Genomic DNA, 24,790 nt, shown 5'->3' on the forward strand with positions numbered 1-24,790 from the left:
CCCCTAGGTGTGTGATTTCGCTTTTTTAAAAACACGGTACACTTTAGAGCATTGATTTCAGAGCTTTTGTCACATATCCAATATCCATTCTACAATATTTTTTTTATTTAGAAATAGTGTTTCCTTTTGACATTACTGATTCTTTCGAAAATAAAATACGTGGCTGAAAGGGATAAATATTTATCCGAGTTCTAATTTTATTCATTACAGGACGTATAATCTGAGACGCTAAGATATAAAATAAAAACCAACTTCCTTAAGAATAATGATTGTCGATTCAGGAATCGTATTAATTTTTTAGGTTATTTAATACTCTTCGCTTGTTCAGACTCGTCGATAAGTCAATACCCTGTAAAACTTCCGAGTTATTTTAAAATTAAATTTTTCTCATCTGTTGTATTCTATTGACCCATCATTATGAGCGAACCCTGTCATCAGACATGTTATTGCTAATTACTATGGAAACAGGTCATTCCATTTTATGACAGGTGTAAAGAAAAGCACATACCATACCATTTACAATTTATCATATTAGTGCTCTTATTTAATTTTTTGTGGTAAGGCTGCTAGTGTGCAGGCTGAAACATTACCCCTGCTAAACTAGATCAATCTGAATGTACATCTCAACTCGAAATTCCTATTTCTCGCCAATAGAGGGCGTAAGCTCCTGTGTAAGAGTTTACATTAGTTAAGCGGTATTATTACTTTCAATATGAACATTTATTTATATATCTACATATATATATATATATATATAATCATGTATAAAGTTTTTATACTTCATTTGTTATTGAGGTAAAAAAAAATATCTTCTACGTGATGAAGCAAAGTAAGAATCTTATGACTTAGTTGAGATTATTTTCTTTTTTTTGTATATGTCATGTGTGTCTTAGAGATACAGTTTATTAGCAAAATAATTCTTTACTTGAAATCATTTAACCAATAGGCTCCTAATAGGGTAATGTATGGAAGACTGGCTTTCAAGGACAAATCAATCGCATTATTTTTGTACGTAAAATATTTTCAACTTAATGTAAAAAGCNTTATATATATATATATAGATAGATAGATAGATAGATAGATATAAATACGGTTGTTACCTGTAAAGAGAAATCTTTAAAATGGTGAACTACTACTCTTGAAGAAGAAAAAGATAGTGAAAACGGTGGAAAATGCATCTCCTACCACGAATTACCATTAGATATAGCCATCATTCATCTTTTATTTATTTTTATTTTAATCTTTTATTTTAACATCTTTTATCTATTTTTATTTTAACATCTTTTATTTATTTTTATTTTAACCTCTTTTATTTATTTTTTATTTTAACATTGATTTTGGAAATTGCCATTTTTATAATGAATCCTATTTAATGTTTAATAGCTTAAAAATCAGCATTTTTATTTTTACAAGTTTCTTTATATTTTTGAAAACATGATACTAGAACCCAATCAACAACTGTTTACGTAGAAGATACTTGTAAACCTTTCAGAAGCAATCATGCTCCCAAATGCAATTCATTTCGAGATTTTGCAACAGCCTGCCCTTTAGCAGTTAAGTTACGGATCTAGTTCAGCCTTGTCTGCGATCTTGTTTCCTTACGTCGGCCAATTTACTCCACGTGGAATAATTTACTTCCCATTACTCTTATCATAAAATGGAATGACTTGTTCCCATAGCTACAAGCATTATCGCGTCTGATTGAGGGGGATTTTTTCTCCTGATGGTGAGTCAATACTCGTGGAATTTCTCTTGTTTAAAAATTTTGCTTTCAGCTTTGTAAAAATTTTCTGCAATGTAGGTGAAAATACTGGGGGTCCAGTTACAGTACCTGGACACGAGACGTCTTTAGTAATTCGAGGACTGAAACCGAAGAATCGCTACTTTTTTCGCGTCAAATGTGAGAATTCATTGGGGGAGAGTCAGTTTGGAGCAGAAGTGGCTGTGACGACACTGGAAGAACGTAGGTATAAAGATTTTCATGCGATATCAATTAGTCCCAATGAAATATAGTTCAAAGTGCTTATAAACTAGACCTAGAATATATTTTTATAGTCATTATAGTTTATCCAGAGCTAAACTTTTTCTCAAGTAGTAAGAGAATGTTTTAGCATTACGTAAGCAAACTTTTTGGAATATAGTACTTCTTCGTTATGCAAAAGAACAATCATATTACCTCCTCCCTATGTATTCTTGTATAAGATTTTTTAATGTAACTTTTTCCCTTAAGTTTATGCTTTTTATAAATAAAATTTTCGTAGCAATGTTACATTATTATCCTCACACCCATCACCTTCCACCAACCATAGTTTCAGCAAATTTTACTTTTTCCTCACGGCAGTATAATTTAACTGCTTTCGGAGATGGACGGGCATGTGTAAAAAGCAAGATTTGTTGAAACCCAAAGAGAAAAGGGGAAATGGCGAAGACGCTTACTGATTTATTTAAAAAAAAGTTTAATTATTAATGGAGCGTTAAAGTGAATTATTTTTATTCAAAAAAAAGATTTTTTTGTCACACACTATTCATTCCATGTACACAACCTTCGTACTATATAAAATCTGTATATATCATCCGTGTACATAAATAAGTGCATATCATCCATGATGGTTTATTTTGGACAAAGCGCAAAATACGCGTTTAAGAAAAAATACGTGACTGGTAATTCGTGTCTTTTTTTTAAGAAAAGGGCACATCTCAAAATGCGTATTTAAGGAACATAGTTTACTGCACGTGTTTGCGTAAAGGGACATATTAATATCTAACCACAAATTATATATAAATGAATTAAATTTAAAACCACATCTATATTTAAAAAAAACAGATGAACCACAGATTAGCCACATTCCTAGAATAAAATCATCAGACCCAACACGAATAGCGCTGACATGAACCCGGATGATAAGAGGAAGAGAGGGTGACCAAAACTAATCTGGAGTCAAATGATCCTAACAGAAAGAAAGACGTTCTAATAGCGGAGTTGGGTCAGTGCTAGAGACGCAGCACAGGACCGGATTGGTTGGCTTGCTTGCGGTGTCAGGAGAGTTAAGTAGAGCTAATTAAAATGTGCATTGAAACAAATCGGACCAAGCACAAAAATCGTCTCTTCAATGCTTATTAATAAGCTCATTATTTAACATTCAATCAAATTTTTAAGACAAAGTGGGTAAGAAATTAATACGAAAATTCTCTATTTTTTACGCTACATATATACATAATTTTACTTTATATTATAACCAGCGTTGAACAGTCAACCCATATTTATGTTTACGACTATCAGTTATCAAGTCTATAACTTTGTAATTTTAAACCAAACCCAGAATACTAGTGAACACCTGAAATCCCGAAATTAAGCGTTATATTCAATTTTATATTTTCGTTGAACAACCACCCCCATTCAATGAAATTAATCATTATGACAAATTTATCATCGTGGAAGACTTTTTAATGAAACAAGGTCGCAATTATGTAGTGTGTAGAGGAAAATTTTCAATGGTTATCCCGACGGCAAGGGATTTCTAAACCATGAACCATCTAAGCGTGGGATATTTCGCACTAGCACTGTGATAAGTGTGAGCCGGGAGACGTATTCGTATTGACCATTTTAGGGATTCGAACTTGAGACACCTCATTGGAAAGCGAACTCTCTTTTACCAAAACCACTGCTTTCTTTTGTATAGTTACGTTAAAATTGTTAATTATTTAAAAATATAGATTTATTATAGCCGAACTTACAAAATGGAATCAAATGAAACGTTCATGTTCGTAAACGCTACTTTTGAGCTACATTCGTTTTTCAAATGCACTTAGCATTCTATGCCCACATCCTAAAACGCTCATTCTATTCTACATTTATTGTTATCTATTTTGATTTTTTCTTTCGAATATTTGATCGCTCTAAGCTGACAAAGCTTGAACTTTATCACATTTGAGGATGATATGTCATTTTGTCATGATGTGGCATTTTTTAGACTGTTCAATTTCAAGCATATCACTATGCTTCTATAATGAGCACATAGGTTTTTACATTCTACTTTATTTGTTTCGGAGTTATTTTGACTCATTTTTGCTCAATTTATAGAAACCCTTTCTTACAATATATGCAAGAATGCAAAAGAACTAAAAATAATATCCTGGTTTAATGCCCCAAACAGCCTTATTATTGAAAAAGGATGATTTTGCTTCTATGTATGAATAAGCCTTGCACCTTTTATTTTATGAGCACCTTAATTAAATTTTTGAAATAAAAAAAGATTATGATGCACCTTTAAAAAAAGAATTTTTTTATTCTTCTTCCAGCTCCCAAGAGAGCTCCATATGGTGTGAAAGTCTCCGCAGTTTCATCGAGGTCTATCAATGTTACGTGGCAAGTAAGTCTGGATCTCCTTCTGATTTAAAAAATAAAATGAATTATTTTTTTTATTTTATGTAGCTCGTTGTGGGTTAAGGGGTCATAGAGGCTAAGGTTTCACAATTTCATGACCAACGGCATGATTGAGGCAATGTGGTCAGCACTGCGCACAGACCGCCTTTACTTCCCAGGCAGGGAAGTAGTTTTTTTATAACAGTCTTTGAACGGTGGACCCAATTTTTGGGTTTATGACTACTGATATTCAACTACGTAGTTGCGATTTTGAACTCAATCCAGAAGACAAGGGAACTCCTGGATTGAAAGAAATTTGCCTTCGTAGGTGACTTTTTGATGGAACTAGCCCGCATTTGCGTTACATGGTGCGAAAGACCGCAAGAACCTCCCACGTCTAGCCTGACGGCAAGGGGACTATCACCTATAGTCCCTCTACCAATGAGGATATTTCAAGTCAGCAATGTGGTCGGTGAAAGCTGGATGCGTATTTCGTATCGACCAGCCATCGCTGGGATTCAAACTCGGTTCACCTTATTAGAAGGCGGAAGCTCTATCTCCTGAACCATCGCTGCTCAGGGTTGTACGCATTGAACTGAAGCTGGGTGAGCTCCCAGCCGCCATTGGGGATTGAACCCTTGTTCTTTCCACTATGACAGTTCAGTGCCTTAACCTCTGAGCCATTGCTGCCCACATTTTTATCATACTTAACTAATATTTTTCTTGGATTTGTTGTTGTTGTTGTTAATTTACGTCGCACTAGAGCTGCACAATGGGCCATTGGTGACGGTCTGGGAAACATCCCTGAGGATGATCCGAAGACATGACATCACAATTTTGATCCTCTGCAGAGGGGATGGTACCCCTGCTTCGGTAGCCCAACGACCTGCAGGCGAAGTCGAGCACTTTACGGTAGAACAGTTTAACGAGGACCAATACCGCACACCCTCGGTCCCTACGCAGACTGATCCAAGTGGTCACCCACCCGCACACTGACCGCAGCCAGTGATGCTTGACTTCGGTGATCTGAACCGTGGGAACCGTGTCTTAACGATCAGTCCACTGCGGGACTATTTTTCTTGGCAGTTCTGTATATAATAAAATGCAAACAATACTAATATTTTTTGTTGTCTAACTAAGGTCTCTCCTTCTAATTTTTATCAATAAAGATATAAATTATACAACAAAATTAATTATTTGTGTTAGCTATTATTTATTTACTGTTTTCTGCAGAGAATTATGCTTAATGAAAACAAGTTAATATAAAAAAGAAAAAAATGATCTGGTTGCTTATCTTTTAAAAATAATGAGCAATTTTAATTGAAATTTTACTTTTGTATTTTTTCTCTAGGTATCAAGAGATGATGACATTGAAAGCGTCGATGGATTTTATATAGGATACAAACCCTATATCAAGTCTGAACCTTACAATTTTAAAGCAATTAACGCATCTTTCTTAGTTTATCTCAACTTTATTCTCACCGGATTGTCACCCTTAACTGACTACAGTGTCATTGTCCAATCCTACAATAGCAGGGGTGCTGGACCCCCATCCGAACCAGTTATTGCAAGAACTCTAGAATTCGGTAAGCATGACTTTGTTTTCCATATCTTTTAATTTCTACGTTACCTCAAAAATCTTTAATTTTTTTTGTAATGTACTTAAATGCACAAAAAATGTCTTTTTCACTCCAAAAAAATGCTAAATAAATTTTGGTTGGCAAAAGAATAAGTTAATTATAAAATTAACAATTTTTAATCTTAATTACCTATTCTCTATTTAAGTAGAGACATCCAAACGCTAATTTTTCTAGAAGGGAGCCGTGCTGGCTCAAGTGATAGAGCATTCGCTTTCCTATAAGATGCCAAAGTTCGAATCCCAAAGGCGGCTAGTTGAAACGAATTCTTCTCCCGGCTCACCCCGACCACTGTGTTGACGTAAAATATCCTCAGTGTGGGATCATGGGTTAGAATCCTTTTGTCATCGGGTGAATCTAAGAGTATTTTTGTAGTTTTCTTCCCCATGGAACGCAAATGCAGGTCAGTTAAAATCTTCCTCGAAGGCAAGTTTATTCCAATTCAAGAGTTCTCTTCCTTTCTGGATTGGGTTCAAAATTACAAGGCTTTTGAATCTGGATAGTAGTAAACTCATAATCAGTTCGTCTGTTTACAACGCCGATTATAAAATAAAACAATAAATAAATGAAATAAAATAAAATTATTTCAGAGGAGAAGCGATGCATTTGAGGAGAAAGCGTTTACTTCTCAATAAAGTTGTCCATGTACGGATCCCATTGATGACTGGTCGATTCGAGTTTCGATTTCAACACGAGAAGATCATAATGCTAACATAATATAGCTTCATTGGAAGAATATTCATGGATTTGAATTCTCATGTCGTCGAGCAAACCGTTGGAATTTTGATTGGTTTTTATTATCCATGCAATCAAACGCGGATAGTCCTAAGTTAGTCATCCATGAAGACCAGTTCACCCTAATATTTGATCTAAGAGTTCTCTTGTCTTATGGGTTAGGTTCAAAATTGCAAAGTTATTGAGTTGGGCATTGACCGACGTAAAGCTGCCTAGCCGTAACTCTTCTTTTTTAAACTGTATCTGTTTTCATGGGCTTTGGACAAATTCTGGTACTTTTCATAATCACAATATGTTTGTTACCTTTTTTCAATGTTTTTTTATTTATTTTTTTAATTGACGCCTCGCCTATTATGCTTGAACACTCAAACTCCTAAATTCCATTTTCTGAGTAACTACTAATGCTAATTCCAAGATTTCACTAAATTCTTTGAGGCCTTCTGGTGTTGCCATGGATCGCCACCAAGCTTACCTTTTTGAATCCTCTTTTTCCTTTGCTGAGAGGTCACGTACGCGTACTTAGAGCCTACAGTATTCGCCGGATGCCCCCTGATGGGGGCGGGGCGGGCTTAAGCTTTGATTGACGGACGTAAACCGGAAAACGGGATCAGCTCTTCAACACTGGATAGAAAATTATTTTTCTGCTTTTACATAACTTACTCCTAAAAACTCTTCCTGGTCAGAATTAGAATTTTCTCAGAACCCTATCAATAAAAATAGTGTAAAAACCCAACAATATTTTACATTTATAAGGACTAGTCTCGTCGTTTTAAGCTATTGATGAATGAATGAATGAGAAATTAACACTTTATTTGCTTTCAATGTGATTTAACTCATAATGCATTTACTTTTTAGACAAACCAGAATCTCCTGCTATAAAAACGTATTATTCAACAACTAAGTCCATTAAAATATCTTGGGATTCTAGAAGTACACCAACATCCCCAGTTGCTGGTAAATGAGTTTTAAACTTTTATCACCTAAATAAATTATAAACATACTTTCCAACTAATCCACAAGTTTATTTTAGTTCTATGAAAATTAGTTACAATAAACGCACGTGCACAATTACCGTGTTTGAAATAGACTGTAACTTATGCATGCAGGTTATAATAAAGTTGAAAGATGTAAAATGAAGGAAATAAATTTCTTTTGTAATGAAAAGATTCTAGTACAAAAGCACCAGCACTTGTTTTTATCTAAAGGAACAAACAACTTTATAAGGATTCACCCCACCGGGAATGCATGATCTTATCGCCTTTATTAAGGCTCAGAATACGAGAAATTTAAGTTTGCTTAAAAAACTATTTACCATATATTTTATCGTGAAAACGGACCCTCCTCAATATTTTTAATTATCAAAATTTTTATTCTCCTTACAAATGTTTTTTTTTAGAAAAGAGTCAATGAATTATTCTTAAATTTATAATTTTAAGACAACACTTCCTTAAAAAATATAGTTACCTTACAGTTTAAAAGTTTTCAACCAATATTAAATAAAATAATAAAAAATATAATTAAATATAATATAATAATAAATAATTATAAATANTGCTAACATAATATATCTTCATTGGAAGAATTTTCGTGGATTTGAATTCTCATATCATCGAGCAAACCGTTGGAATTTTGATTGGTTCTTATTATCCATGCAATCAAAGGCGGATGGTCCCAAGTTAGTCATCCACGAAGGCCAGTTTGCCCTAACATTTGATCTAAGAAATCTCTTGTCTTATGGGTTCGGTTTAAAAACTGCAAAGTTATTGAGTTGGGCATTGACCGACGTAAACCAAAAAACGGGGTCCGCTCTTCAACACTGGATAGAAAATTATTTTTCTGCTTTTACATAACTTACTCCTAAAAACTCTTCCTGGTCAGAATTAGGAATCAAACGGATTTTCTCAGAACCGAGTGTAAAAACCCATCAATATTTTACATTTATAAGGACTGGTCTCGTCTTTTTAAGCTATTGATAAATGAATGAATGAGAGAATAGCACTTTATTTGCCTCCTATACGCTTCCTATAACTTATAATTCTTTTACTTTTTAGACAAACCGGAATCTCCTGCTATAAAAACGTACTATTCAACGACTAAGTCCATTAAAATATCTTGGGATTCTAGAAGTACACCAACTTCTCCAGTTGCTGGTAAGCAAATTACTATGCGTTTTAAACTTGTATCATTTAAAGAAATCATAAACATACTTTCAAACTAATCCACAAGTTTATTTTAGTTCTATGAAAATTAGTCACAATAAACACACGTGCACAATTACCGGGTTTGAAATGGACTGTAACTTATGCATGCTGGTTATAATAAAGTTGAAGGATGTAAAATGAAGGAAATAAATTTCCTTTGTAATGGAAAGATCCAAAAGCACCAGCACTTCTTGATTTTATCTAAAAAAACAAACAATTTTTTTAGGATTCACCGCACCGGGAGTGCACGATCTTATCACCTTTATTAAAGTTTAGCGTACGAGTCCATTTAAAAGATTATTTACCATATATTTTATCGTAAAAACGGACCTTCCTCAATATTTTTAATTATCAATTTTTTTCTTCTCCTTACAAAAGTTTTTTTTAGCAGAGAGTCGATGAATTGTTTTTAAACTTATAATTTTAAAACTGCAATTCCTTAACAAATTTAGTTACCTTACAGTTTAAAAGTTTTCGACCAATATTAAATAAAATAATAAAAAATATAATTAAATATAATAACGAATATTAAGAAAATGTTATAGCTATTAAAATTTTTTTTGCATGAAATTATCGCTGGATAGACGACTTTTATAATTGTAAGCAAATTTAAAAGGGTTTTTCGAGATATGGCAAAATGCGCAAGAAAGTAAAGTTAACATTTAGGGGTTCGAAATTTCAACTACTCTCCTGATCTAACTATTAAGATCACATTTTCCAGATTACGGCTAGACTATATATTCTAGGAGTCAAAAATCTTAATCTGTTGAAAAAAAAGGTGTATTTAATCAGAGAAAGTACGTTTTTGTGTATTTTTTCATAACTTAAATTACTGTATGCAGTAATTAATTAGCATGTTTCAGGTTACCCTCTTAAACTACTATGATTGCGCCTTAGTATGTGAAAATCTGATCATCGGATCAAAAGTTATTCAAGGTGTTTCAGTTATTTCTTTGCGCAATGTACTATCACATTTATCATGAATGTCTTTTTCATATGCAGATCACTGCTGGGCATTGACTGGATTCCGAAGATCTTTTGCCAAGTAAAATAAAAAAACACAATTTAAGTAATGAATTAAGCTGTAATTTTAAGCTCCATATGTCATCTTTCTGTAAAGAATTATCTGGGTTTTAGAACGGACAAATAACTAAAATATTTCAAAAATTGCTAAGCTTTTTTAAAAAATCGCAAACATATTTCTACTTAGATTAAAATTTCAAATATCTATACCCTATTCTCATTTTTGCAAACTTTTATGAGCCCAAATAAGGCAGCATTGTAGTAAGTTTTTAAATGCTGAAAAATTAGACAACAAATACTTTTCCTTCTCTCAAAACTGTAGCTTTTGCACCATTTTCGGAATAAACCTAGAGGGTGCTGCTGAAGTTAGGTTAGACTTGACCTAAGAGCCACGAGTAATTGCAGCAGACTAACATCAGTTATGGAAATAGAAAATTATTGGCATAAAAGCAAAGTTTCAAGTGACAAGAGAGTCCTCAAAAAACAGCCTTAACCCTTACACAAAATAAAGTGTTTTTGAGATTGTTTTGGGGCTGACAGATGCAAAAAATTACACCTGAGAGTAGAAAATTAGGTTATGTTTTCACCAAAAATAACCTCATTAATGAACCTCAATTACATATATAACTGAGAAATAATTTTAGTTTAGATCGGGGAAAATTATACACACCTTAAATATAAGTATTTGCGTAAAGTGTAGAAAAAATAATCCGCACACCTCATAAACAACTTCCTAAGCTGGTTGCTCTAAAATAGATTTCAGTCAACCTCAAGTGTAAGTGAAACAACTTCATACATCTAGATTATATACTTTGGAAGGTTGATCTTTTAAGGTTGTTTTTGAAATCAACTTCGAATAAACCTCAAATCAACCTTGGCACCTCAGAGCAACCTCAAATGAACCTCAAAAATACCTTAAGTTTTTGTAAGGGAATGGACTAATCTATTTAGTTTTGAAAGTACTCATTAGACTTTGTATAACGTTACAGAAGAGTATCATTAGGTAACTTTCCACTAATATATAATATATGAAAAGTGTTATATGAAATTAAAATTCTATTACTCACTCGATAAACTTCATTGATCAAAGTAAATTTAAAAGTATTCAGCTGCAAGAAAGCAAAATTTTTATTATCAGATCATCTTACAAATTATTTTTTACTTGGTAGGTTACATATTGTGTCACAAAAAGGAAGGAAACGACTGGCATGAGATCCGCTTGCCTGGTGACAGAAACTCGTACACACTCCACGACTTACAGTGTGGCACATCATATTCTTTTTATTTGATTGCCTTCAACAGCGCGGGGAGAAGCAACGACAGTGAGATACTGTCAGCAAAAACTGATGGAGTGGGTAAGCCTTCAATTGGATTACTTTCGGTGGGGAGAAATTTATTTAGAGTGATGCTTCTAACATAGCAATGTCATGCCTTATTTCCGATGTCATGCCTTTTTATGCCTTATTTTCAGCCGTATCGGTCGATCCGAAGTATACGTCGACCCCCGCTGCCATTATTAATTTCAAAATGGCGCATTTTTGAAAAAGAACTCTGAATTCACATTAGTTAAAAAAAATTCTTAATAAATATAAAATTCTGTATTCCAAGGATATAAATTAAATGTTAACGTAATTTTTAAGAATATTTTGAACAAGTATCTCTGACTTTGAACTAATAAGGAAATTTTAGTTACACTTTTCAATACCATGTAATTTAGACATGGTTTAGTAATTTAGACATTTAAAATTAAATTACATACAAAAAATAAAAATTCTATTTTTTCTCTTCACCTAAAAAATTGGTTTGACTGTCGATTTTCTCTTTCAGATTAATTCTTGATGCTTCGCCTGTTTGAAGTATTAACTAACTTAACTTTCTAAAAACTTTGTTAGTTTGTCAAATTTTAAATTCCTCTTATATATTTCTTTTTTTATGCTAAGCGTTACATTAATAAAAAAGAATTTCTTCTCAAATGTGTGATCGACCCACAATATTTTATAGCAGTTTGGGTGTTTAAAAATCAACTTTTGCATTACATATTATCTGTCTGAATATTGATCAAAAGTTTACATGGTCGATATTTAGAGCGAAACAACTATGTTTTTAAAGCAAGTATAACATTTGAAGCTATATATATATGAGCATTAGAAGGTATGAAACATTTATTATCAATTAAAATTGTTTAACATGGTGCGGCATAACGCGCTGTAACTCTTACAGCACTGGCAAGTTAAATTGACGTAAGCACAGGTGTCAAAATTCTACGTTTCCCAACTAATATCATAGAATTTGACAAAAATATAGCTGGTATTGGAAGATTAGCTGATAATACAGGAAAATGTTTCTACTGGAACAACTTTTCATAGTGAAGCATATGGTGGGACGCATTTCATGACTAGGTTGCTGCTAACAGTTTTGTTTAGGTAAACTGCACTTAATTTTAAATATTCCTTTATCATTCTTTTTAAAAGCTAATATTTTAAGTATGGATTTTCTTAAATGTTCTAATCCATTTTTTAAAAAATTTCTTTAGGAAATAGTCTAAAAAGCAAATAATAAAAGCTGCATGGTACCAAGTATCCTCGCCAAGTATCCAAGTCACCTCGCAATAAACTAATTGGATGCTATATAAATGAGTATCAATATTAAAATAGCAGTTAAAGTGAGTTCTGCGCTGCTACCTATTGCCCTACTACCCATTGCTTATTTTTTCCAACCTTGCTTTGAACTATTGTAAAGTTAGGAAAAAAAATATAGCATAAAAGTTTAAAATAGTTTTTATTTAGCAAAAAAATACCTTAAAAGAAATAAAAAGAACAACAATTTATAAGCAAGTTAATTTTAAAAAAGAAAAAAAAGAAAGAAAATTATTTTTTCACATTGAAATGTTTTACTCAATTCCCTCTCTAAGCTGTGAGCCTAAAATTTGTAATAATTCCTCAATCTCCACCCACGATTCTTTTAGCGATAATTTTAATTTTATAAAAATTTAATTTCAAATTAAGAGCTTTTTTGTTTATCATTTTTACAAACAAATTGCTTTGCTAGAAATTTCTTATAATTAGCAGTATTTTCAGCTACGTTCTAGTCTGATTTCTTCCAAAAATTCTACCCGTTGAGGTTGCAAAAATTGCAATTTTTTCAACTATTAAATTTGCAATTCAAAAAATAAACAAATTTATTTGCTATAAAATATTTTTTAACCCAACTTTGAGTTTAATAATCGAATCAACACTTTATTAAATATTTGACTGAGACGAATAAATCTGATAGACATGTCATGCAAATTTTATTTATATCTAATCATGATTTAAGTAATATGCCAAAAATTATAATTTATGTGTCAGTGGTAGCCGATTTTATTCCATTAAAAAATCTTATTATATGAAACAAATTAAAATTGTTACTGTTTGAAACAGTTCCGCATACAACTATTAACAGCACAGCTCGAAAAAAAAATAAGAGAAAACGTTGCTTTTACTGCGTTAAAAAAGGAGAGTTACACGATAAATCCGAACACTTAATTCTGCGTAACAATAGCTATTTTTCTTGCAGCTCCAATAACACCGGACAAAGACCGTCTCCTGACTGTGAGTTCAACTAGCGTGTTTGTAAATCTCAGCAGTTGGCACAACGGTGGCTGTCCAATAACTGTCTTCGTGATTCAGTATAGGGCTAGTGGTCAACAGGAATGGACTCTGGTCAGTAATAATATTGTTCCAGAGCAACAGAACATAACCATAACGGATCTCATTCCCGGGACATGGTACACCTTGTTAATCACAGCTCGAAATGATGCCGGAGCAACAGATTCAGAGTATATCTTCGCTACGCTGACATTGTCCGGAGGTAAGATAGATTTTTATTATCCGCTGTAGGCGTTTGTAGGTTTAATTAAATTCTATTTTTTTTTAAATTTGTACAACGTTTGAATTAGTATTAAATTTAATGTAAAATTTGCATATTTTGTGTTTAAATTTAATAAAAAAATGCAAAATATTCATTTGAAATTATTTCAGTATGACTAAATAAAAAAGAAACAAAAATCTTTTTTAAAATATTATTCTCATGTTTTAGTGCAATGAGAAAAAATAAGTCAAGGGATGCGCTTCAGATTCTCCTTCTTTTTCGAATCTTTATTTTTATGTGAAATTTAAATTCAGAACAATTATTGTGTCAATAATTTTAAGGAAGGGTATCAGAAAGCTTTTTTTTATTTTTATATATCTCATTAGGACCCCGTAATATGTCATTTAATTGTGTTGTTATCATATAATGTAAAATTCAAACAGATTTGACACAATGCAGCCTATTCTATTAAACTGTGCCACTATAATCCGCTTTGAACTATCGAAATTAAATTGAACAGAATTCCTATTAAACATTCATTGTGATTCAATTTAGATAGTGTTATTTAAACTTCCATTTAAAAATTTCAAATAATACTTTGTGTTTGCTTTCTGGATTTAATTCATAAGAAAATCCATTATAATTTTATGAGTTAAATTATAATTAAATTCATAATTTATGATTAAATTTAAAATTCATGTTTAAATTCATAATTCTGTTTTAAAATTACTGTTTCAAAATTAATACAAACCAACTCAATATTCTGTTTTAAAATTAATAAAAAAACCGAAAATACATTTGTAAGTGTTAATTATTGTACCATAAATTCACGGTTTGTTATTTGTTTTATCTATTTCTTAACTGATTATTTTTTCTTCCTTTTTACTTTGTTTCAAATAATAACAATCAAATATAATAATAATAATAACAACAATTCATTCAAATTATTATTTTCTCACTAACATTTTTTTGCTCAATAACACTATTTCCCAATTTACTAGTTCATCAATTTACTATACCCTTTGTAAAAGAAATAGGGATTTGAAATTGACGTAATTTCTCCAATCTCCACACTTTTACTCTCTCCATTCCCATGGTTTCGAGAAATTTGTTTTTTTCCTACGCAAGTATGTTCCAGCTACTACTTACTGAAACATTACTGTTGAGGAGGAAGAAATATTTGCGGAAACCATAAAAATGGAGAAAGAAAAAATACAGAGAGTGGGGAAAACACATATCTGAATCTATTAATAAAAAGTATAATATGTTAAATCAATTAATTGACTCTTGCCTCATTTTTTTCATTATTAATTCAATCCCTACAAAAATTGTCACAACGACCTGGCATTCATAAGAATTATTATGACGTTTCAAACATCTAACACTGTTTAAATCAGGATTCTCCACAGTTACTTGTTAACTTGTTGTTATAGGCTTAACAAACTAAACAAAGTAGCGCGTTATTTACTAAATCCCACTTCGCCAGATTTTTAGTCTTCGTAATATACTTAATTGCTTGAAACGTATTCACAATATCATGATAAATTATACTACGGTGATCAAATGTACTCTGAATTGTGAGATGAAGCTAAATGTATCTATTTGTTAGTCAAAATATGTTTCAACTCCTTTCATAATTCTGTCCGTTAACTTCTCTGCGGTTCTATACTGACGTTTTTCCGCGACACTAATGCATGTCTTAAAATAATCCTTGTGAATGCTTTTCTGAGTTCACAGCAATTGTTTTTGATTCCATTTCATAAACTCTCAACAAATATCACAAGGAGTAATTCCAACGAAGAGAGAAAAAAATTACAAGATGCTTAATTTTATTTTATTTCCTAAACGCCGTTGAACAGCCGGCCCAAATTTTGGTTTACGACTATGTTTAATTCCGTAGACTTGCAATTTTGAACTCAATCCAGAAGACAAGGAAACTCCTGGATTAAGTATTGGGAGAATGTCGCCCTCGTTTAGATCTTTTTGACGGAATCAACCCGCATTTGTGTTGTGTGACGAATAAAACAAACCCCGGTTAGTCGGATACCAGGAGGGCTCTAACCCATGATCCGTCTACCACTATCGATATTTTACGTCAGCACTGTAGTCGGTGCGTGCCAAGTGCGAAATTCGTATCAGCGAGCCATCGCTCGGATTAGTACCCGGTTCACCTCATTGGAAGGCAAAAGCTCTCTCCCTTGAGCCACCACGGCTAAACAGTGCTTATCAAAAGAATACTGTGTACACAATATCATATTTGTTAAAAGATTCGTCAAAAGTTGACATATAGTGACTGCAGTGCGAGAAGGCGTGTTATAATGGCACCAGAGACATGAAGTTTTATCCCATATTTCATGACCTTACCCAAGAATTTAATCCCGCGAAACACCCAAATAATAAACTTCATTAACTGTCTGGGCTGTTGGTAATAATTCATGATGAACAACAAATAATTCATTAAGAACAATCAACATTACCTTGCTTTTTGAGAAACTTTGACAAAATTGTATTCCTTTCAAGCACAAATCAATTAATTACTGGACTGTTTCTGAATCAAAGCATAGAACCAATTTTAAAAACCAGTACTTAAAGATAAATTGGCGAGTAAAATTTTTTCTCGGCTTCCACTTAAACGCAGTACGAAATGGATTCTCAAATTTCACGAATCTTTCTTCATTTTTGACGAAACCGTGTCCTGGTATATGCTCCGAGCGAACATCTCGTTAAAGTGACGAAATAATAAACGTCACTTCTTCGAGGAAAAGAATTTTGTCAAAAGAAAAGAAACATTTCGTCATTCTAGTTTTGATCCTCTAGTTTTAATTCCATTTTCGTCATTCTAGTCAACAATTAGCCGCCATGCACGGCGATGAGGCTCCGAGTTGAGGAAACATTTTCGTCATATCTTTGAAAGTTCGCATTTTGTCACAAATCACGCGATTTTACAACGAAATCATTCTCAAAAGTAATGAAATACAGCTCAAGGCTTGTTGAATCTTCAAAAGTGAGCGTTTTATTTCTGAGAGTGAACATATTAATTTTGTAACAAGTTATAAGTTCTTGAAACAACTCGAGATGCGACACGTCTAAACTTAACGTTTTTTAATATATATTTGCTTGGCTGGAACTAAATGATACAGGAACTTGTTCAATAATTTTTCTTATTGCCAAACAATGATCACTGTGTATCAATCCACTAATTTTATGGATCATTAATCGAAGTTGATAATCAAACAAACCGCTGGATATTTCCCCGTCTTTTCATTTCCTTGATTAATAAAATACTATTATTTTTGAACATTTCAAATGCTTTTGTAGCTGAAATTTCATTCTGAAAATAAAAAATTATTATTGCTCAGTAGAAACTGCCATTGAACTGGCAACTCAGCAGAACTGCTTAGAAGTCATAAATGAATGAACGAATGGTAATTGGTGTACAAAATTTAACTGTACTTCATTCTAACTGTGCAGGTTCAGTTTAATTTTGATGAAGCGCTAATAAATAAATGGCCGGAACAGCTTGGTAGGTAGGGTGTTGGGTCCAAGTATAAAAGGTCGTGAGTTCATTCCCCTCCGACCAAAGACTCTCTGTGTGGTAAATGGTGACTAGTGTCTGTTATATCTGCCTGATCACAAAGTCCTCCATGTACCCATAACAAATCATTCCATTGGAGGTATTGAATTGGAGATTGATCGTTCTCTGTTTCTGGTCAAAGTAACGATGAATGAATGGATGTATGAATGGATTCGCCCTATAAACGTATTAACTGGTGGTGACATATGTATGGGGCTGTAGTGAAAATTGCCTTGTCGCGTGACACATTTCTTGGTCATAGATGGCGCCGCTGGAAAACAAGAAGAAGCGCACCTCCTTTGCCTTAATATCAAACTACAACATCTTATACAACAGAAACTGCCATTTTGGAAAATCGATGGAATGAAATTTTCTGTTGCTTTAAACACTAATTTGGTTTCAGAAGATAAAATTAAATGTCTACCTAACTGCTTACATAAGTTGAAATAAGTCATGAAAACGTTTGATAAAAGTTTGCATACGATATCAATCATTCATGAGTTTTAAATTAAACATTCCGGATATTTTTTGTAGCTGTATTATATCTGTTTAACAAATTCATGTATCTCTATCTTTTTAGAGTTAGCATGACCAAAAAAAAAAAAAAAATAAAAAAAAATAATCGCAAGTTAGATACCAATCATAAATATTTCGAGAGCAATTAACGGTGTAATAATATTAAAACTCATACTACCATGTTAAAATAAACTGTCTATTTAAGTTGGTTATTTAGCTTACAACTCCAGAAAAATATCGAAAACTGTTTTGAAGGGGAACAAACTTTTTTCCGATATTTGAAATTAAGATAGTATCCGAACCGAAACCATACGACAAGGGAACTCCTAGATCAAGTATTGCTACAAGCTAGCCTTTGTAGAAGACTAGACTTTTTGATAGAACTAGCCTGCATTTGGCATTACATGAAGAGGAAAACCATGAAAATCTCCCACAGTTAGCACGATGACTATAGAATTCTAACCTGTGATCTATCTACTACCTATTTTAGATGTCAACTTCTTTTTATTTCATTATTTACTAGTCTCTTGCTGTGGACAACTGATCTGACTGCAAAATCATCGCTTTACTGTTCGAATGGCATAGCGGGTTTTAAATTGTAAAAATATATATCATCAAGAACTAGCCACTTTTTGGTCCCTTTTTTACTTTTTTTTCTCTCCCCTTTTAAATTATCGACGAAATTTAATTTGAGGGTGGATCCTAGAATAGCTCACAAATGGGGAATTTTTTTTAAAATTTCGACAAGCAACTATTTGAAATCTCGCCAAACTAGGTTTCCAGAAGATATTTTGGGAGATTATTTTGAACGTCTGATCTTTCGCTGTAAAGGCCTGATTTCTTAGGAAAAGCGCCTTATTTGGGCGTCAGCGTTAAGTTGACGTTACCCTGACGCCAACAAAATACTGGTTTGTTAGCTCAAGGCCTGGTTTCTAAGGAGAAGCGTCTTAGCTGGGCGTCAGCGTCAAGTTGATATAATTTTGACGCCATAAAAATACCTTTTTGTTAGCTCATCGTGAGCAGTCGGTCCAACACAGACATTATCTTGCATTGCGCATGCGTTAATAACGTAAACAAATATTTATTTTGAATTTGTTTTGATTTTGTGATTGTCGACCAGTGCTCTAAAGAACAAATAATGACTTTGTTCAAGAAAAAACACATTATAGCTTAGCTAAATGAAGAAGAAGAGGAAAAAGAAGCTATGTTTAGTGTTAAAAGAAAATCTTAGCTGATTTAAATGCTCTGTTGTTGGCTGTTGTCCGCCATTGCTCCTGTTGTTAACGTCACGTTGTAATCCAACTGCAGTTGATTTGGACGGCAGTTGTCGTTCAAGCTGAGCGTTCGATGACGTATGCTGTCAAACTCATAAATTAACCAATCAGAGGTAAACGTTCGTTTCAAGCTGACGCCAACGCTTCCTAAGAGACCAGGCCTAGAGTCATCGTTATTATTTCGTTTTTTAACCGTTATTTAATTTATTACCGTTATCTTTCATTTATTTATTTATTTATTTTTATTAATTTATTTATTTTTATTTATTTATTTTTTATTTTTTTGCGGTACCGGTTGCAAATGGCGAGCGAATGGATGAGTGAATTTTTAACCTTATTGAATGCAAGAGGTAAGAAAGCGATGATTAAATGGTGTATGGATCAAAATTTAATTTCGAAATCTTATGAATACCCTATATGTGAAGAACAAATGAGTTTGATTGAACTAAAAGAAGTTTTTTATTCCATTAAAAATATTTTTATAAACTTGTAACAATTTCAATTGTTTTTTTGTTTGTTTTTTAATAATCAAAAAGCAACGTTGATCACAGTAATAATCACCAACTTGGTGAAACTACAAAGAGTAGCCAAGAGATGGGCTATTACCTAGTTTGACCTCAGGTCCAGGTTTGAACTTTTATAGAATAAGTATTCTGGGCCTTTTTCTAAATATCCCTAGCTTCCCTAGTAGGCCTAATAATATATGCCTAATACCAAATATTCCTTTTCAACTGATGCGTATTGAATATGTATTTCTGCTAAGATATTTTGATAAATAAATTAAAATTTTAAACATTCATTTCACTTTAGAGTAATCCTAAGTAATTTAATTGTATCAACTGGTATTGAATATTACATCTTAAATTTTTGAATCTTACATCTCTCGCTGTTTCTTTATAATTATTTTAAAGGTCATAGAGAAATATTCTGCGTTCAGAAAAGCGTAAAACGGAAATGCTTTAGAATGCATATTCTTCAAGCATTTGAGGTTTTTTTTTCTCTTTTCCTTTCTATGACAAAAATGCATCAAAAATCTAAAAAAATCCATTTTAAAACACAAATATTTTTGGAAACACAAATGCATTTCTTTTGTGCTGAGGCAAAGAGATTCTTTTAATCTCAAAGATACCCTTTCTAAAATATGAATACATCTTTGTTGAATGAAAAAACTATGTTTTTATTTTACCCGTTATCATGGAGATTTTATGTTGAAATTCCAAAAGCATCTATTCTTAAGTTTATACTCTTTGAACTTACTTTACAAAATACGCAGAATGAAACAAATATTTTTATTATAATAATATATAATATGATATTATAATCTAAGTAACTCTTTGGTATTAACTTAAAAACTTATATTTTTTAAGTTTATCAAAATTCATATTTTATGCAAGGAATATTTTGAAATTAATTACGTTTTATAATATTGAAAGAATGTTGCACGAGAATAATTCTTATGCCGAAAATAACTTTGATAAATTTATATAGTTTATTGTAATATGTTAATATCATAAATTGTTAACTATTTTTTAATTTTCTAATTTCTGCAATGTCTGTAACTATCTTATTCGAAGATTCAAATATTTCTATTTTTTCATTAGATGCATACATAAAAACATGTTACTAAAAAGTTATAGAATCATATTAAGATATGTTGGTTTTCAAAGAACTTAAAATCATTGACTTTTTCCCTATTGTAATAGTACGGCAGTTAAAATATGCTTTATGAAACCACAGATTTCTGACACATTATTTTTTCACAAAACAAAAGAAAAAAAAGATGTGATTGCAAATATTTAATTTTTGCTGAATCATTTGCTCAGACAAAAAGAAAATTGCAGAGTATTTATCTTCTGCAAAAATGGTTAGTATTCCTTTTTTAATGGTTTATTCAAAAAATACAACAGCTTGAGTTTAATGTAATTATGTTTAAGAAAAGAAGATTCTAAATAGTATTTATTCTTAATCAATTCTTCCATAAAATAAGCGTGCAATGGTAAACTTTTTTGATCACTTATATTGATCAGATAAATTATGATGATACATACGTTGAAAATTATTGACTCAAAACTAAAACTATGGCAGTTACATATTTTTTCTATAATTTTTACTGAAACGTTTTGAAGATATTCATTTGAATTTAATCATTTTGCTCAAGATAAAAGAAATCACCTAATCTGTCTTTTTTAACATGTTATCAAAATGCGGAACCTATTGCAAAAATGGACTTTTTTTTAAAAAAAAATTATAAAAAAAGGTAATTGTAAATAATCCATTTTTCTTTTAAATACATACTAAAAACATTGAATTATTTTTCTAAATTGAAAATAATACTTATTTAAAAAACACTTTTGATATAATAAACGATTCAAAGAAATAATTTTTAATGTTGTCAAAATTTGAATTCAAGCTCAATATTTTTTACAAAAATATAAATTTTATTATGCTTTTTCTGGTATGCAGCAACATTAAAATTTAATATTTTACAAACGCAATATTTTTTCGAAATACAATGTTTTAACTATATTCTTCATGTTATCAAGTTAAGGTAAGAAGAATTCAGTAAATGTGTATTTTTATTTTTTTTCCTTTTACATTATTTTTTGCTCTCTACTTTTACAAGAATACGACTAAAATAGTTTCCTTTAAACTTTATATGCTTTTACATGCCCACTTATAAAAAATAATCTTAAAACAAAATGCTTTCTGATAAGATTAGATTTCTATAATGGAGAAATCTTATCTCTATTGTAGAAATTCTTTATAAGAAAAGAATACCTGAACTAAGTATTCCCAATATATTAATCATTTTAGGATTATTTTTGCTTAGGCATTCAAAAATGTTTGTTCCATCCAATTTGATATTTTTCATTTTTGAAATTCCCAAATATTTACCTTCAAAAATTGTATTCCTAGCAGTGTTGCTTCGATATATTTCTCTAGTCTGCCTTGTGAAATAATGCAATTGTTACAAATATAATAAAAGTAGGTAAACAGGTGTTAGTGTCTTGTAATGCTATATTCGTGGGAGCATTTGATGTTTGTATTAGGTGTTGTAATGCTTATCAATACACATTTTAATGAATGCATTGTTTATTGACCTTTTTTCTGTTTAAATAGCATATATCTACGCCTTACTTAGTTAAGATAACATAAGTTTCGATAGTTTTTCAGGAAGAGGTAATATATATTGTTCAATATATTACATTTGTCTTGAGTTTAAGATTTTTTTCATCTTTCTTGCCGAAAAGCTTTGGATCTATGTGTTTATTTGCGTTTGTTTAGAGAAAGAGAGAAAGGAAATAGAGAGAGAGAGAGTACCTCCACTGTAGCAAACTTCATTACATAAAAATATCTTTTTAATAGCGTAATCCTTTTATTTTCTGTTACTATTGCGTCATTTGCGTTCGTTTTTAAATTAAGATATTTTTAAAGATTATTGTAGTGTTTGCTTGTATATGATTGTTTACTTTTAAATTTTAAAACATATTATTTTCATTTCGCGTCACTACAACAACTATTGTTATGAATAATCATTGATTTAGTAAGTAATTAAGGAAAGGAAAGGACGAAGAGGGACTGATTCAGTGAAACGTGAATAAATGAAATAGAGAATTTATGCACTGCAGCGATTTAGCGCACAAGGGATTCAACTTTTGCTAATTAGAGAATGGGTGAACTATTAACCCTTTGACACAGAATTTTTTAAAACGTATTTTTCATAGAGTTTTCATTATTTTGTATTTATTTATGTCAAAATAACTGAAAAAATTGGGTTCCGAGAATTAGGGCTTTTATTTACCACACAGTAATGATTTTTGAAACATTTATATTTAAATCTAAATAGTAATGTAATATTTATTGATTATTTCAGTTTTCCTTTAAAGTAAAATGCTAATGAAAATATAAAATATTCAAAAAATTGTGATACTTGCACGGCGATCACAGGTTACCCATTGGCAAAATGGTTGTTTTTTAATTTTTTTTTTTTTTTTTTTTTTTTTTGGAAAAGTAACTTTATTGTGTTTTTGACTTGGACGCCTTTAACTGTTAATCCTGAACTGCTCGGTACACAATTTCCAAGACACACATACTTCAATGCAGCTCAGACACATTCTGTGTAAATTCGTTTGATGACTGAATAGACATTGAACAGCCAATCAATATCAATATTAACATTTTTGGCTTGGTACAATGGTGTTTGAAGGAGATTGTAAGCTGCATCATACACCCGTTTCGGATTCACAAGTTCATACTTGAAATGGGAATTGAAAGCTAACTTTTTTTCAATTTTAATTGAATAGTGAATGAGACATTTACATTGCATGGAAGACAAACTGCGGTCTTGAGCAAGTCATAGGGTACGTCGACAGTGGATCCTTTTATCCCTAACTGGTGATCAACACCCATTTCTCGTATTTGCATGAAAGGGGTTCGGAGAGTCGCCATTCGCTCTTTGGTAGGGTTCGATTCGCGCAACCACTTTGGTACTTTTGTGAGGGACGGGATCTATGCTTGTGTTTGCGAACGGAATTCTTTCGTTCTTCCGTTTGTGTATAACCTTAAAGTATTCCCGTCTACGTTCTTTGGCTTTGACTTTTTCAGCCTCTGTAAGATTAGGCCTTGGTATCGGTTTTTTTTCTTGCTACAACTCTAATTTTTGGGAATTAGCATAACAATTGGGATTATCACAACAATTATCGAATCAGGAGATAATAAATTGGTGAATTTCTTAATAAAAAGTAATAATGAACTGGATAATTTGTGGTAGTTTTTGAAACAATACTTTTTTTTTAAATTTAATTTTATGTTTTCTTTCCACTGCTTTTTTAATCATTGTCTTAAGTAAGCGAAACTTTCAGATTTCAATAAATTAATTCTATAATAGTTATATCCACTTGCACATTTTTTAAAATTAAAAAATGCATGCATGGGAAATAAAGTTAACTCAAACCTTCCGAAATATTGAGCGTTATGCTATTTAAATATTGTTAATGACGTCAAAAATGCACTTCAAACCAGTTAATTAATGTGAGCATTTTATTCTAGAATATCCTCCTCACCCTGCACAAGTTCGGGAAATGAGCAGTACGATCTATCGTCATTTGATCATCACTGTCCCTGTCGTGAGTTCTGTCATTGTCTTGTGTGTGGTTCTAAGTGCCGTCTGCATCATTACGAGAAGACGGGCGAACGATGTGAACAATAGAGCATCCACTGGTAAGCCGCACTAAATTAATAACCTACTTAAAATTTTAATTACAAAGCGACTAAATCAATGCGCTTGCTTTCATACGGTGACAAGACATCAAAAAAAGAAGATAAATTTCATTTCAAAGATTTTAATAAAATCTGTAAATTTCTGAATTAAAATTACTCGTAGGGGCTCTGTTCTTTCTTCTGATGCTCAAGTTTCAATGAAGTTTCAAGTATTTATGCAGCTGTTAACATGGTAAACAATAGTTTTGAAAATATGTTGAATACAGTAGTCATAATATTAAGAAAAATTGGTTGAATGTTTCGATTAAACTTCATTTTAATACTAAAAAAATAATTTTTTCTATACATACAGCATTAAAGTATGTAGTCTTAAGTTTAATTTGCACAAAGAAAGAAGT

General features: G+C 31.7%; 1 protein-coding gene across 2 annotated transcripts in view; it reads left to right on the forward strand.

The window, feature by feature from the left end:
- Positions 1–24,790, forward strand: part of LOC107442922 (cell adhesion molecule Dscam1) — a 171,252-nt gene that overhangs the window by 122,551 nt on the left and 23,911 nt on the right. The window contains exons 15-21 of one of the 2 annotated variants that reach the window (XM_043040967.2): positions 1,802–1,963; positions 4,300–4,370; positions 5,715–5,949; positions 7,591–7,689; positions 11,129–11,314; positions 13,515–13,808; positions 24,222–24,392. In XM_043040967.2, the coding sequence (XP_042896901.1) occupies positions 1,802–1,963; positions 4,300–4,370; positions 5,715–5,949; positions 7,591–7,689; positions 11,129–11,314; positions 13,515–13,808; positions 24,222–24,392 (1,218 nt within the window). Of the gene's footprint in view, positions 1–1,801; positions 1,964–4,299; positions 4,371–5,714; positions 5,950–7,590; positions 7,690–8,786; positions 8,886–11,128; positions 11,315–13,514; positions 13,809–24,221; positions 24,393–24,790 lie in introns of both variants that reach the window. The other variant, XM_043040966.2, reaches the window with a different exon arrangement.

This window comes from Parasteatoda tepidariorum, chromosome 8, assembly GCF_043381705.1.
Source record: "Parasteatoda tepidariorum isolate YZ-2023 chromosome 8, CAS_Ptep_4.0, whole genome shotgun sequence".
Taxonomy (NCBI): Eukaryota; Metazoa; Arthropoda; class Arachnida; order Araneae; family Theridiidae; genus Parasteatoda; species Parasteatoda tepidariorum.